General features: G+C 41.4%; 1 protein-coding gene across 1 annotated transcript in view; it reads right to left on the bottom strand.

Moving 5' to 3' along the window:
- Positions 1–214: 214 nt before the first annotated feature.
- slc15a4 (solute carrier family 15 member 4) overlaps positions 215–15,937 on the bottom strand; it is a 79,399-nt gene continuing 63,676 nt past the window's right edge. Inside the window, exon 8 of the mRNA XM_068055064.1 lies at positions 215–1,403. Coding sequence (XP_067911165.1) covers positions 1,219–1,403 — 185 coding nt within the window. The 3' untranslated portion in view covers positions 215–1,218. The remainder of the gene's footprint in view (positions 1,404–15,937) is intronic.

Genomic DNA, 15,937 nt, shown 5'->3' with positions numbered 1-15,937 from the left:
TCTCTCTTCCAAAAATTCTAGTAAACATACAGTTGTACATACAACAGGAATGCAGATAATCAAGATTTAACTGTATCCAAAAATCAAAATATCTGCAACAAAAATTCATTTTATAGATGTAAATATGATTTAAAAACCTACCTTCAAATAAAAATTCTGAATAAGTCTGGCAACATCTCACCCATTTCTGTAACATCAGTAAAGAAGCTTTACATTTAAAACAAATTATATTTATTTGATATACAACAATTTTATAGCGTCTTCAAACAATCCTCTGAAAAGCTCAGCTCCCAATGACATGTATCCTTCCATTTTTGTTAAAATGAAAATTAAAAACACAAGGTTAAGAAAAGAAATGCAGTCACCGAAAGGCCAGGTGTGCTCAATTGCTTTTGATAGAGAAAAGTGTACAGAATTCAACAGTCATAAAAACAAAAGTTAGATTGCAGCCTGGCCGCAATGTGCAAATCTATTATACATGCATTTGGCAAGTTATGATGATCAGCTCGTATTTATTATACAGCTTTCAATTTTTGTAACAATATAACCCAGTTATCCATTTATCAGTCAACTGGTTATTAGCAAGATGCATTTCCCTTGGTCTTTAGTTGTAAACATGATTTACAGAATTGCCAAGGTTGTAATTACAATTTTGGTTATTTTACAGATGGGGTGAACAGGCATAAAAACGTCATCACTACCATTTATATTTACAAAGATAAAATTAATAAATCACAGCACTGTTAACATCTAGCTAACATAAACACGTTAAAAAGACTACCCAGTTCTTTGAAATACTCTTAATATTCACATATGCTAAAAGAATTACTGTTGGCCCATGAATTTCAAAACAAAGTACAGACCTTTTACTTAATACTAGAACTTTGACACATTTGAATGTCATATGGATTTCTTTCAGTGGCAATAAGTAGCTGAAGTAAGAGAGCTAAAAGAAATGTTGCCTTGCCAAAAATATACTAGCATGTTTGAACAGTCTGTATCACCTGCCAGTAAACTTTGAACTTACTTGTAGTGTACCATTTCTCCTATACGTTGAAATGCAACAGTCATTCAGGTAAAACATCCCTAAGCCTTAAAGGTTCAGTCTGCAGTAGGTGAGCCCAGGAATACTACTACCCAATCCATTACATGCCTGAAGAAAGGATTTACAAGTATTTTCCTTATGATGGCATATTTCACAAGTAATGGCTCCCATCTTTATTTCCTGATCTGATTGTGCTTCAGTTTTTCATTTTGCCTTCTTTCGTTGATGGATAACACACCAGATTTGGTTTTGTGATGATCAAATGTCACAGATACAATAATAAAAATAATTAGCGTCACACACTGTACGGCCGCTAGTAGGAAGAAATAATAGTCCATATGGCATTTGTTGATGTTACCTGGGGGGAAAATGAGAGAAATAATTAACCTTTAGAAAATTGTAACTTTATGCAAATTAAGAGACCATCACAATTAAACTGAACAGAGAAAATGTTTTCTTTTTTAAAATCAACTACACTGAAAAACGCCAACATGGTGACTTTGATACTACTTTTACTATGTATACAGAATAGATATTGAAGTTTGCAATATTTCATGACCTCAGGATGTCCTAAATCACTTTGCAGCCAATGAAGTACTTCTCGAAGTGTAGTAACTGCTGCAATATTCAAAACACGGCAACCAATTAGCACACAGCAGGCTCCCATGAACAGCAATGTAATAATAACCAGATAATCAATTGGTCCATTGCTGACTTGTTTCATGTGAGCTGAGCAGTTTCACAAAGAAGGCCACTATTGAATTCAAGTTTATTTTGTTTTGTTTAGAACAAAATTGATTCATAAATAATTTGAAAGTCGAAGTAGAAATTTCTTTACATTTACAAATTACTCATATCTGGGAAAATCTTCGGTAATACTTGCTCTGCAGTTACTTAATTGCATAGAAAATGTGTTTAGGAATTCCAACATCAATATTGTTAGGTAGTTAAAAGTAAAAAATACCACTGCTTTGTATTTCACTCTCATGGGAAAGTATCGACTGTGTCTATCATTGTCCCAGTCATTGTTAAGGTAGGCATCTCCTAAAATCACACTTTTATGATACAGAAATATTAAATATTTATAAGACTACTTTAATCTTTCAAAATAGAGATTTCAGTTGTAAAAAACAATCGATAAATGTTTAGAGAAACATACTGTAAACTTACATCAGCAGGTCAGGCAGCATCTGTGGAGAGAAAAAAGTTAACTTTCAGGTCTGTGTGACCTTTCATCAGAGGTCACAGAGAACTGAAACATTAACTGTTTCTCTCTCAGTAGGTCAGGGAGCATTTGTGGAGTATTTCCAGCATCCGCAGTATTTTTGCTTCTTTAAATTGACCTATTTAATTAAATCCATCATCAATAGCATTTTAAAATTATTCCTCCCTTGCATCTTTTTCCAATTTCAGGTCTCCCCTGCCACCTATTATTCCTTCCTCTAACAAAGGCAGATGTCTTGCTCCTCGAAGTCTGTTTCTCTTGAGCAGCTACTGGTAGAAGTATAAAAGCTGGTTGGGTGATTTGCCAATAATTTTTCACTTTCCTTCCACTGAAACATCTAGGGATTGAAATTCCTCCATGTGCATTGTTTTTATTGTAATTGCCAATGCATTTAAATCAAAATACAACATTCACTATTGTAACCAACTGCATTCTAGAGACCGAGGTACAAAATAAAGACTTGCATTTATATAGTGTAGCACCTTTCAGAATAAAACTTGCACCATTAAAAACTTGTGAAACAAGATCCAGTAACACTGTAACAAAGCTAATGCCTTATAATGAGGATCAAGTATATATAAAATCTAGAACAAGCAGCTCAATGATTTATCAAGTAGAAAAAGTGATAATTCAAATTTGCTACTCTAAATGCACAGCAAAATGCTACTTACTGTTACAATGTCTTTTTATCAATGTTGAGAAATTTAAGATTGGTGTTGCTGTATTCCTCTTCTTGTTGAATCAACTGCAATCATTCAGCACTATGAAATATGGTACAATTAAACTACCCGATTTATATTGCCTCTCCCTTGTTCTTCCTCCCAAAATGTATCATTTCACACTTCTCTGCATTAAATTTCATCTGCCACATGTCTACCCATTCCACTAGCCTGTCTATATCCTCTTGGAAGTCTATCCTCAATCCTCCTCATAGATCATAATACTTCCAAGATTTGGGTCATCTGCAAATTTTGAAATTGAGTCCTGCACACCCAGGTCTAGGTCTTTAATACAGATCAAGACAAGCACTGGTCCTAATACCGATCCCTGAGGAATCCCACTATATACATTTCTCCAGTCCGAAAAACAAGTCATAGAGTCATACAGCACAGAAACAGGCCCGTTGGCCCGTCGTGTCTGTGCCAGCCATCAAGCACCTACCTATTATAACCCCCATTTTCCAGAACTTGGCCCGTAGCCTTGTATGCTATGGCTTTTCAAGTGCTCATCTAAATACTTCTTACATGTTGTGATGGTTCCTGCCTCCACCACCTCTTCAGGCAGTGTGTTCCAGATTCCAACCACCCTCTGGGTGAAAAAAATTTTCCTCAAATCCTCTCTAAACCTCCTGCCCCTTACCTTAAATCTATGCCCCCTGGTTATTGACCCCTCCGCTAAGGGAAAAAAGTTTCTTCCTATCAATGCCCCTTATAATTTTGTATACCTCAATCATGTCCCCTCCTCAGCCTTCTCTGCCCTAAGGAAAACAACCCTAGCCTTTTCAGTCTCTCTTCATAGCTGAAACGCTCCAGCCCAGGCAACATCCTGGTGAATCTCCTCTGCACCCCCTCCAGTGCAATCACATCCTTTCTATAGTGTGGTGCCCAGAACTGTACACAGTACTCCAGCTGTGGCCTAACTAGCGTTTTATACAGCTTCATCATAACCTCCCTGCTCTTATATTCTATGCCTCGGCTAATAAAGGCAAGTATCCCATATGCCTTCCTAACCACCTTATCTACCTGTGCTGCTGCCTTCAGTGATCTATGGACAAGTACATTGAGGTCCCTCTGACCTTCTGTACTTCCTAGTGTCCTACCATCCATTGTGTATTGCCTTGCCTTGTTAGTCCTCCCAAAATGCATCACCTCACACTTCTTAGGATTAAATTCCATTTACCACTGCTCCGCCCATTTTACCAGCCCAACTATATTGTCCTGTAATCTAAGGCTTTCCTCCTCACTATTTACGACACCACCAATTGTCGCGTCATCTGCGAACTTACTGATCATACCTCCTATAGTCACGTCTAAATCATTAATGTTTACTACAAACAGCAAGGGTCCCAACACCGATCCCTGCGGTACAACACTGGTCACAGGCTTCCACTCGCAGAAACAACCCTCGACCATCAACCTCTGCCTCCTGCCACTAAGCCAATTTTGGATCCAATTTGCCCTGGATCCCATGGGCTTTTACCTTCTTAACGAATCTCCTATGCGGGACCTTATCAAAAGCCTTACTGAAGTCCATGTAAACTACAGCAACTGCTTTACCCTCATCTACACATCTAGTCACCTCCTTGAAAAATTCAATAAGTTAGACACAATCTCCCCCGACAAAGCCATGCTGACTATCCCCGATTAATCCCTGCCTCTCCAATTGGAGATTAATCCTGTCCCTCAAAATTTTTTCCAATAGTTTCCCAACCATTGATGTTAGTCTCACCTGCCTGTAATTACCTTGTTTATCCTTGCTACCCTTCTTGAATAATGGTACCACATTCACTGTCCTCCAGTCCTCTGGTACCTCTGCTGTGGCCAGAGAGGATTTGGAAATTTGTGTCGGAGCCCCGCTATCTCCTCCCATACCTCACATAACAGCCTGGGATACATCTCATCTGGGCCTGGGGATTTATCCACTTTTAAGCCCGCTAAAACAGCTAATACTTCCTCCCTTTCAATACTAATATGTTCAAGTATATCACAATCCCACTCGCTAAAGTGGTCACTGTAATATATTCGGGTGGCACGAGCAGAGAAAATGGACACCAAGCATGGTCAGTTCAAGGAATTAATTCAAGGAATTACATAATTAACATAATACACTGCTTCCCCTTTCAAAAGAAAAGTATTTTTCGCTCTGTTTCTCCTCAATGATCTATATCCATAAATCAAGTTTAATAACTGGTTTACGATGTCTTTCTGACCTCCTTACAGGTTTTGGTGTAGAGTTAGGTTTTGGACTGCTTGGTTTTGGTTCAGTACTTAAAGATCTTGCTTCTTTCTCAGAAATTAGTACTTCAGTCTGAACTGCTTCAAACTCTTCTGGAACGGAGCAGAATGAAATTGAGGATCATTATCTCAAACAAGTTCCTCTGGTAAACTATGACATGCAAAAATAGACTAACTCGCCTATTGTTTGCTCAGCATTAGTGTTTTGACTCATGTGCTTGACATCAATCTACTTCGAGTGGCCATCGATGAATACTAAAAAATTGTCATTTTCTTCTCAAAGTCTACATGAACTCTTTGAAATGGTTGAGTTAGCCACAACACGATTGCAAAGGAATTTTAGGCAGCTTATTTCTACAGTTTGGCTGATAGTACATTTGCTAACTAATGATTCTAGGTCATTATCTAGACCAGGCCAATAAACAAAGACTTTTGCTGTGGATTTCATACTATTACTGTGTTCAGTATGGAGTTCTGCCAGAATCTTCTCTCTCAAAGAGCTAGGTGCCATCCCATTTAAGGTATCCCTATTCACATGACAACTCATTGCAACAATTGTGGAATGGTGTCATTCCTTGTCTGTACACTGGTCAAATTTCAATGTCTGTTTGCAGACTCTTTTCAACACTGAGTCTTTGAGTTTCAGCTGCAACTTCAGTCGCAGTGATTGGAAAGTCATCATCTCCTACTCCTATTGTGAAGATTGCACCTTCACAGCCTACTTCTGAGTCCTCATGCAGCAAACTCAACAGTGCATCAGCAAAAGCTTTCTCTCAAACTGCAATATTTGATGTTGTAGTCATATTGTGAGAGAAGTATAGCCCACCGATGCATCCTTGACTCTGCCAGCATCGGTATTGCAGACTTTGATCCCAGAATAGCTATTGGGGTTTATGATCTGTTACTAGCGTGAAGTTTCTACCCAATAAAAATAGGTGAAACTTTGATTCCAAAGATGATTCCAAGTGCTTCCTTTTCTATCTGCATGTAGTTGCATTCAGTCTTGGTCAGGGTACGCAACGCAAATGTTATAGGCTTCTCTTGACCATTATCCATGATATGACTGATCACTGCTCCAACTCCATAGTTTGAAGCGTTACATGCTAGCTTCAGAGCATGATTTGTGTCGTAATGAACGAGTAATGCACCACTGGTCTAGCTTCTCTTACTTGCTTCATAAGCAGCTTGTTGTGCTTTAGACCATTCCCATTTCACATCTTTCTTTGACAAGTCACGTAATGGAGCTAACACTGTTGCAAGCTCAGGCAGAAATCATGAGTAGTATTGGACCATGCCTAGTTAAAGATCTAAGCTCAGACACATCTTTGGCTTTGGGGCATTTACTATTGCCTCTATCTTCTCTTTCACTGGCTGCAGTCCTTTTTCATTGACTTTCAAGTCAAGGTACACTACCTCTGATTGCGTGAAAGCACACGTGCTCTTTTTCAACTTCACATTATGATCTTTGAACTCTTTTAACACTTCATCCAACTCCTGAAAATTTTCTTCCTTTGTTCCGTTCGCGATCAATATATCATCCTGATTACACAAGCAATGTGGCACCCCTTGCAAAATCTTATCCACTGTAGCTTTGAAGATTTTTGGAGAAGAGTTCACATCATAGGACAGCTTTACATAGGAGTATAACCATGTGTGTGTGTCTGTCATAAGATACTGCTGACTCTGTCGATTCACATTGAGCTGTGAATAAGCATGGGACAAATCCAACTATGTGAATAGTTTGGATCCTGCTAACACTGCATGTAAATCTTGAGAGGTCGGTAGTGGATACTGTTTTGCGTCAGGCCTGAATCGGTTGGTCTTTTCACACCAATTATGCCTTCATAGGTGTCCTCGAAAATGTTCCTGCAACTATTCAATAGCTGATCAAGCTTCCTGGTCATCTCTACTTGGAATATATGCTTCCAGTCTAACTTAAACTTGCGAAGTCAGTCTTTGCCCATGAACATTAGTTTGTTGACATCTTGCTACAATAACTTGAGGGACTTGCCCTTATATTGCACATTGCACTCCAATTGTTTGCAAGTTTCTAACACCTCACCAGAGTAGGTTTTCAACTGAACTGCGCTCTCAGTTAGCTCATGACTGAATTTTCTCCCACACGTATCTCTATTCATAATGGAACAAATTGCAGCAGTATCGACATGCATGTTGATTTACCAACACCTTTGTACAAAAGTCTCTCATTTAAGTGATTGCTAGTGGCATAAATGCTGTACAGTCCTAGCTCCTCTTCACTTAGGCACTCTGGATTCACTTCAAGATTGTGAACTCCACCCTTGTGATGTCACAGTTTTCCACTGCCACTGGAATGAGTTCCCTTTCCTGCTTTGGCCTTCGCTTGGCAAGCATTTGCAATATGGCCTTTCTTTTGGCAGTTAAAGCATTTAACATTTCTGAGCTTACATGCTTGTGCTGTGTGGTTGTCTTTACAGCGATAACAAGACACTAAACCACTATTACCAGCACTCTTCTTACAAGGTCACTCCACTTTAGGCTTGGTGGAAGCCTTCTGACAGTGACAGAAATTGCACTAGTCACCGGCATAGGACGAAATTCCCGAGCATTCTTTGATACCATCTCCATAGAAAGAACAATGTTACACACCAGCTTAAATGGAAGTGTGTGTCAAATTGTGTGTTAAGTAACTTCAAATGGATTCTTCTGTCCACTAAGCCATCATCCTGTAATGCACTAAGAATGTGCCAAAGTTGCAATGTATTCATAAATTCTTCAGTACCATAGCATACTCACCAACTGTTTCATTACTTTTCTGATTTCTGGTTCCAAATTTGTAGCTTTCTGCTATCTCTAGTGGCTTAGGATTGAAATGCTCCTCCAACTTGGTAATAATTGTTTTGAATGACACATCTTTTGCCTTGTTGGGAGGAAAAATGTTTGTTAGCATGCCATATACTTCTGGGCCAATTTCCATAAGCAAAATTGCCTTCTTGGGCTCAAGATTTGCCTTATTCTGAGTCTTGACTCTTCACTTTCACCTTCAAGTTCCAAAATGTTAATCGTTCTGAAAAACATGTCCATTCTTTCAATATATGAATTGAATGGTTCTTGAGCCCTTGCATATGTTCCTAACTTTCTGATGCATCCCATGGGTGCAACCATATTGTCCCATTTTCAACTTCACAGTAACCCAGTAAACTTTACTGTGGCTGTCTGTAACAGTGATACCTAACACCAGTCTAGTCAGTGGTTGAAAATCTTCTCTTACCCAAATGAGCACTGCCATCCTGGCTGACAGATCACTGGGAGCTGGCTGATCTTGTCCACTGCAGTTCCTGTTGCTGTTTACTGCCTATATTTACAGACTTGGATCTCATCCTTGCCACCATATACTGTAATATATTCAGATGCACTAGCAGAAAAAATGGACACCAAGGAGGCCAGTTTAAGGAAGTGTTTATTTATGTCATTGCGTCATTATGTCATCACGTCATCAGCGTAATATATAAATACATTACACTCTTCAGTTTCCTGTCACTCAACCAACTTCATATCCATAGTGCCCCTTTTATTCCATGGGCTTTAACTTTGCTGACAAGCCTGTTATATGGCACTTTCTCCAATGCCTTTTGAAAGTCCATGTACACCACATCAAGTGCATTACCTTCATGAACCCTCTCTGTTACCTCATCAAAAAACTCAAGCAAGTTAACTAGACACTGTTTGCTTTTAACAAACCCATTCTGGTCTTCCTTAATTAATCCACGTTGTCCAATTGACTGTTAATTTTGCCCCAGATTGTCGTTTCCAGAAGCTTTCCCACCACCGAGGTTAAACTGCCTGGCCAGTAGGTACAAGGATAAAACCAGTAACCTTTTTTGAACAAGGGTGTAACATTTGCAATTCTCCAATCCTCTGGCACCACCCATGTACAGCCATCCTTTCTAACACCTGCTCATCATCAGGTTTTAGCTGATCCAAGGTCTTAACTACTTCCTTTTTCATTAGGACTTTGGCAGCATCTTCTGCCTTGGTAAAGACAGATGCAAAGTACTCATTAGTGGACTAGTGATCTAGAGGCCTAGGCGAATGCTCTGGGGACACGAGTTGAAATCCCACCATGATAGCTGGCGGGATTTAAATTCAGTTAATTAATAAATCTGGAATTAAAAGCTAGTATCAGTAATGGTGACCATGAAATTAACTATCTGATTGTCATAAAAACCCATCTGGTTCACTAATGCCTTTAGGGAAGGAAATCTGCCATCCTTACCCGGTCTAGCCTACATGTGAATTCAGACCCACAGCAATGTGGCTGACTTGTAACTGCCCTCTGAAATAGTCTACCCTCGCAAGCCACTCAGTTGTACCAAAAAAACTGGATGGACGATGCAGCATAGACCTAGGCACTGAAAATGACAATGGCACACCCTGCCCAGTCGACCTTGCAAAGTCCTCCTCACTAACATCTGGGGACTTGTGCAAAAATTGGAAGAGCTGTGCCACAGACTAGTCAAGCAACAGCCTGACATAGTCATACTCACCAAATCATAACTTACAGCCAATGCCCCAGACTCCTCCATCACCATTCCCAGATATGTCCTGTCCCACCGGCAGGACAGACCACCAGACGTGACGGCATGATGGTATACAGTCAGGAGGGAGTTGCCCTGGCAGTCCTCAACATCGACTCCGGACCCCATGAAACCTCATGGCATCAGGTCAAACATGGGCAAGGAAACCTCCTACCACCTACCTCCCTTCTTCAGCTGATGAATCAGTACTCCTCCATGTTAAACACTACTTGGAAAAAGCACACAGGGTATCAAGGGTACAGAATGTACTCTGGGTGGGGGATTTAAATGTTCATCACCAAGAGTGGCTTGGTAGCATCACTACTGACCGAGTTCACTGAGTCCTGAAGGACATATATGCCAGTCTGGGCCTGCAGCAAATGGTGAGCGAACCAAGGGGAAAAACCAACTTGACCTCATCCTCACTGGTCTACTTGCCGCAAATGAACCTGTCAATGACAGTAATGGTAGGAGTAACACCGTACAGTCCTTGTGGAGACAAATCCCGCCTTCACACAGAGTATACCATCCATTTAGCACTACAACTGTGCTAAAGGGGGTAGTTTCAGAACAGATCTAGCAGCTCAAAACGGGACATCCCTGAGGTGCTGTAGTCCATCAATGTCAGCAGAATCGTATTCACCTGCAATCTGTAACTTCACGGCCCGGCATATCTCCCACTCTACCATTACAATTGAGCCAGAAGTGCAGGAGAGAATGCCAGGAGCAGCACTAGGCATACCTAAAAATGAGGTGCCAACCTGGTGAAGCTACAACACAGGGCTGCATGCATGCTAAACAATGGAAGCAGCATATGACAGGCAGAGCTAAGTGATCCCACAACCACCAAATCAGATCTAAGCTTTGCAGTCCTACCACATCCAGTTGTGAACGGTGGTGGACAATTAAACAACTAACTGGTGGAGGAGGCTCCACACATATCCCCATCCTCAATGATGTGGGAGCCCAGCATGTCAGTGCAAAAGACAAGGCTGAAGCATTTGCAACCATCTTCAGCCAGAAGTGCCGAGTAGATGATCAATCTCAGCCTACTCTTGAGGTCCCCAGTATTTGATTCACTCCACGTGATATCAAGAAAGAGCTGAAGGCTATGGGCCTTGATAACATTTTGGAAGTAGTACTGAACACCTGTGCTGCAGAACTAGCCATACCCCTAGCCATGCTGTTCCAGTACAGCTACAACACTGGCATCTACTTGTCAACATGGGAAATTGCCCAGTTATGTCTTGTCCACAAAATGAAAGACAGACAAATCCAATCCGCTCAATTACCGCCCCATCAGTGTACTCTCGATCATCAGTAAAGTGATGGACGATGTTGTTGACAGTGCTATCAAATGGCACTTACACAGCAATAATTTGCTCAACCATGCTCAGTTTGGAGTCTGCCAGGGCCATTTTGCTCCAGACCTCATTACAGCCTTGATCCAAGCGTGGACAAAAGAGCTGAATTCAAGAGGTGAGGTGAGAGGGACTGTCCTTGACAACAAGGCAGCACTTGACCGAGTGTGGCATAGAGGAGACCGAGCAAAATGGAAGTCGATGGGAATCAGGGGGGAAAACTTTCCACTGGTTGGACTCACACCTAGCACAAAGGAAGCTGGTTGTGGCTGTTGGAGGGCAATCATTTCAGCCCAGGACATCACTGCAGGAGTTCTTCAGGGTAGCAACCTAGGCCCAACCATTTTTACCTGCTTCATCAATGATCTTCCATCCATCATAAGGTCAGAAGTGGGGATGTTCGCTGATGATTGCACAATATTCAGCACTATCCGTGACTACTCAGATACTGAAGCAGTCTATGTCCACATGCAGCAAGACATGGACAACATTCAGGCTTGGGCTGATAAGTGGCAAGTAACATTCAGACATGTGCCAGACAATGACCATATCCAACAAGAAAGAATCTAACCATCTTCCCATGACATTCAACGGCATACCATCCTTGAACCCTTCACCATCAAAATCCTGGGGGGCACCATGGACCAGAAACTGAACTGGATCAGCCAAATAAGTACTAAGGCTACAAGAGCAGGTCAAAGGTTGGGAATTCTGTGGCGAGTAACTCACCTCCTAACTCCCGAAAGCCTGTCCACCATCGACAAGGGACAAGGGACAAGTCAGGATGAGTGCAGCTCCAACGACACTCAAGAAGCTTGACACCATCCAGGACAAAGCAGTCTGCTTGATCGTCACCCCATCCACCAACTTAAACATTTACTCCCTCCACCACAGGCGTACATTGGCAGCAGTGTGTACCATATACAAGATGCACTGCTGCAAATCGCCAAGCTTCCTTCGACAGCACCTTCCAAACCTGCGATTTCTAGCACCTAGAAGGCTTTGCTTGTCCTAACTTCCCCTCGTGGGAATGTACCTGGTCTTTACCCGAAACATTTCTTCTTTAAAAGGTTGCCGATGGTTCCGTTACAGTTTTGCCAACCAATCTTTGATTCCAATTTACCTGGACTGTTCCTTGTCCTTTTCTATAGCTAATTTAAACCTTATGGTACTATGCTCACTATCTCCTAAATGTTCCCCTATTAACACTTGATCCACTTGACCCACCTCAGTCCTTAGAACCAGACCCAGAAATGCCTCCTTCCTTATTGGACCAGAAACATACTGCTCTAAAAAAAAGTTCTGAAACTCTTCCTCTCTCTGCCCTTTGCACTATTATTATCCCAGTCTATGTTAGGATTATTCAAGTCCCCCATTATAACTACGCTATAGTTTTGCACCTCTGTAATTTCCTTGCAAATTTGTTCCTGTATATCTTTCCCAGTAGTTGGTGGCCTATAGAATATATCCAGTAGTGTAATGGTATCTCTAATTTTGTTTAGCTCAAATGAAACACATTCTGTCCTTAACCCCTCTAGGACATCCTCTCTCACCAGCACTGTAATACTCTCTTTAATCAATACTGCCACTCCTCCTCCTTACTTTCCTTCCCTATCTTTCCTGAACACCTTGTATCCAGGAATATTTAATACCCAGTCCTGCACTTTATCATGCCAGGTCTCCATTATCACAACATCATATTCCCACTTGGCGATCTGCGCCTGCAGCTTATTGACCACAATTTGCACGTTCACATATATAAGAAATAGGAGGAATAGGCCATTCGGCCCTTCAAGCCCACTCCGCTATTCAGTGACATCATGGCTGATCTTTTACTTCAACTCCATTTTCCTACACTATCCCCGTAACCTTTGGTGTTTTTAATATGTGGAAATCTATCGATCTCAGTCTTAAACATACCCAACAACTGAGCTGCCACAGCCCTCTGGGGCAGAAAATTCCAAATTTCCAAAGAAATTCCTCCTCATCTCAGTCTTAAATGGCCTGCCCCTTATTCTTATTATACATGCTGAGTAATCCTAATTTGGACCTTATTGCATTCCCTTACTCTGACCCCAACTAATGCCTTATTATTTCTTACTCTAGTGTTATCTGTCTCTCCCAATTCTTTGTGTACCTTGTTTCTCCTTTCTAATATTACCTCCTGATTCCCAGCCCCTGCCAACTTAGTTTAAACCCTCCCCAATAGCACTAGCAAACCGCCCCACCAGGACATTGGTCCGGGCTCTGTTCAGGTGCACCTTGTCAAGCCTATGCAGGTCCCATCTCCCCCAGAACTGGTCTCAGTGTCCCAGGAATCTAATGCCCTCAGTGCTACACCATTGCTCCAGCCACGCATTCATCTGCTCTATCCGCCTATTTTTATACTCACTAGTGTGTGGCACTGGGAGTAATCCAGAGATTACTAACCTTTTGAGGTTCTGATTCCTAGTTTCTTTCTTAGCTCCCTAAAAAATTTCTGGAGGGCCTCATCCATCTTCCTATCTATGTCATTGGTACCAATATGGACCACAACTGCTAGCTGCACATCCTCCCCACTCAGTGTGACATCTTGACCCTGACACCAGCGAGGCAATATACCATGCTGGATTCATGTCTGCAGGCGCAGAAATGCCTGCATCTTTCCCAAACTATAGAATTCCCTATCAATATTGTTTCCCCAATTTTCCTCCTACCCCCCCCCCCCCCACTTCCCAGGTATAGCTGAGTCAGCTGTAGTGCCATGGACTTGGCTCTGGCTGCACTCCCCAGAGGAACTATCACTCTCACCAATATTCAGAACTGAACGCCGCTCGTAGTGTGAGATGCACTCAGGGCACTCCTGAAATACTTACCTGGCCCTCCCTGACTGCCAGGCAGTCACTCATTCCCTATATCCTGCATAATCTTAAGCTGTGGGGTGACCACATCCAGAAACGCACTATCCATGAAACAGCCTTGCGGATGCACTGCAGTGACACCAGTGAAACCTGGAGCTCAAGCTGCTCCAGCTGATGACAGTTCCAGGACACGAGAAGTGTCCTGGAGTTCCCACATGGAACAGAATGTACACTCTACGGAACCGAGATGCCGTGCTATGCCTCTATTTATTAGACTATTAATTGATTTATCAGAAATAAACTTAAGACTTACATAAAGATTCACCAGTCAGCTGTTTCTGTTGTCCTATCATCTTTAGGCTATTTCAAATATCAGCTGGTCTAGAGCCAATGCCTACACTTCTTTCTGCTTAATTAATTTAGTGAGGGCACTGATTCAAATGAGTAAGGCAAATGAACACAACCTATTCAGGTGTCCTTTAAAGCTATTAAGATGTGACATTAACAATCAGCAGCAGTCTCTGTATCTCACAAATGAGTAGGTTTCACCTAGTTCTGCAATCTCTAATACAAAGTGTAAGCAGGCAAATTAGCAAGCTCATTACTTATCTGTAACTGTCAGTAACTGTCTACAGAAGGACTATACAACCGTATGGATCAAATAATAAAGAAAGTTATTATGCAGAAGCAGTGAACGCTGAATTGCCACCACTTTTGGAAAATAGCAACAGTTGCTGTTGGTGTATAATCAAAATCGATAGAAAACTGCATATGAAGATCCGTTTCTGTAATTTAAATTTTAAGATAACCCTTCTCAGACATAAAACAGCAATAGGTATTTATTTGCCTGTAGGTATAATGGCGTTCATCTTCAAATTGGAACAACGTGAGGCAGATTATTTTCCACATCAGGCAATAAATTTAGAAGGAAAGCAGCAGAGATAAATTTGAGGCCAGGCACATATAACAATAAGTCCAATTACATGGATCCCTCTGGGTATGCAGAGACATGTGCCTTTTGTCAGAACCAATTAACCAAACTACATCAACCCAAGTCTAGCAATGGCTGAAAGTCCTATTCAAAAACACAACACTGCTTGAAATGTAAAAGCTTTTGATTTTTCATATTCAGCAGCAAAACATGCGAATCCGACCATGTGTGATCTGTGATGCACTGGTTTATTTGCAATTCAGTGTCCTTGGTTAAGTTATAAAACTGGTTACTGTACCTTATTACTGCACCACACTGTACAATATGTTAAACAGCGTGAATGAATTAATGTTCTGCATTTTGCAGTCAGTGGCAAAGGAATGTGTTCATTGTTCACTTCACTGACAGGTGTCCACAAAGTTGAGGACTTTACAGCTCAGGCGTGCTCTGATCAGGTGTCTAATCCAGATCGTCACCCCCTATAGGGTATCTGTGAGCAGGACTAGAAACAGTGAGGTCTTCAATGAATCGAATTGAAGAAACCTCAATGAGACATGCAGAGTCTGAGCCAGAAAGCATAATGCAGGAAATATAAATTCGATCTGAATCATGTACAGAAAGCAAAATAAAGATGGTTAATCCTGCCTGTATTTCCCAGAGAGAGTTAAAAGAGACGGACAGAAAAATCTCTAACATTAATTATCCTCTGAGGAAACGAGACTCCACACATTGCCAAATCTATCGGCGAGGGCTGCAACAGAAGACCCTGTGAAAGAGTTGGGTACCTCTGACAGCAACTTCCGGATTTCTACATTTAATTGTGCAAGCGTGGATGCCAGACAGTGCTGACTGATTTCCACCCTTATAACAGTGAGTGCTGTTAGCATCACCATTAATCTTATCACAAGATCCAGCCCATTAAAAGTGAGGTATGGAAAACACCCTCAAATTTTGACATAACATGCAAGTCCACTTAACTATACCAGTATGAATTCTTTACCCATATACTCTTAGTCAATGATTCT

Source organism: Heterodontus francisci, chromosome 23, assembly GCF_036365525.1.
Source record: "Heterodontus francisci isolate sHetFra1 chromosome 23, sHetFra1.hap1, whole genome shotgun sequence".
Lineage (NCBI taxonomy): Eukaryota > Metazoa > Chordata > Chondrichthyes > Heterodontiformes > Heterodontidae > Heterodontus > Heterodontus francisci.
This window is presented reverse-complemented; position numbering and strand designations above follow the sequence as displayed.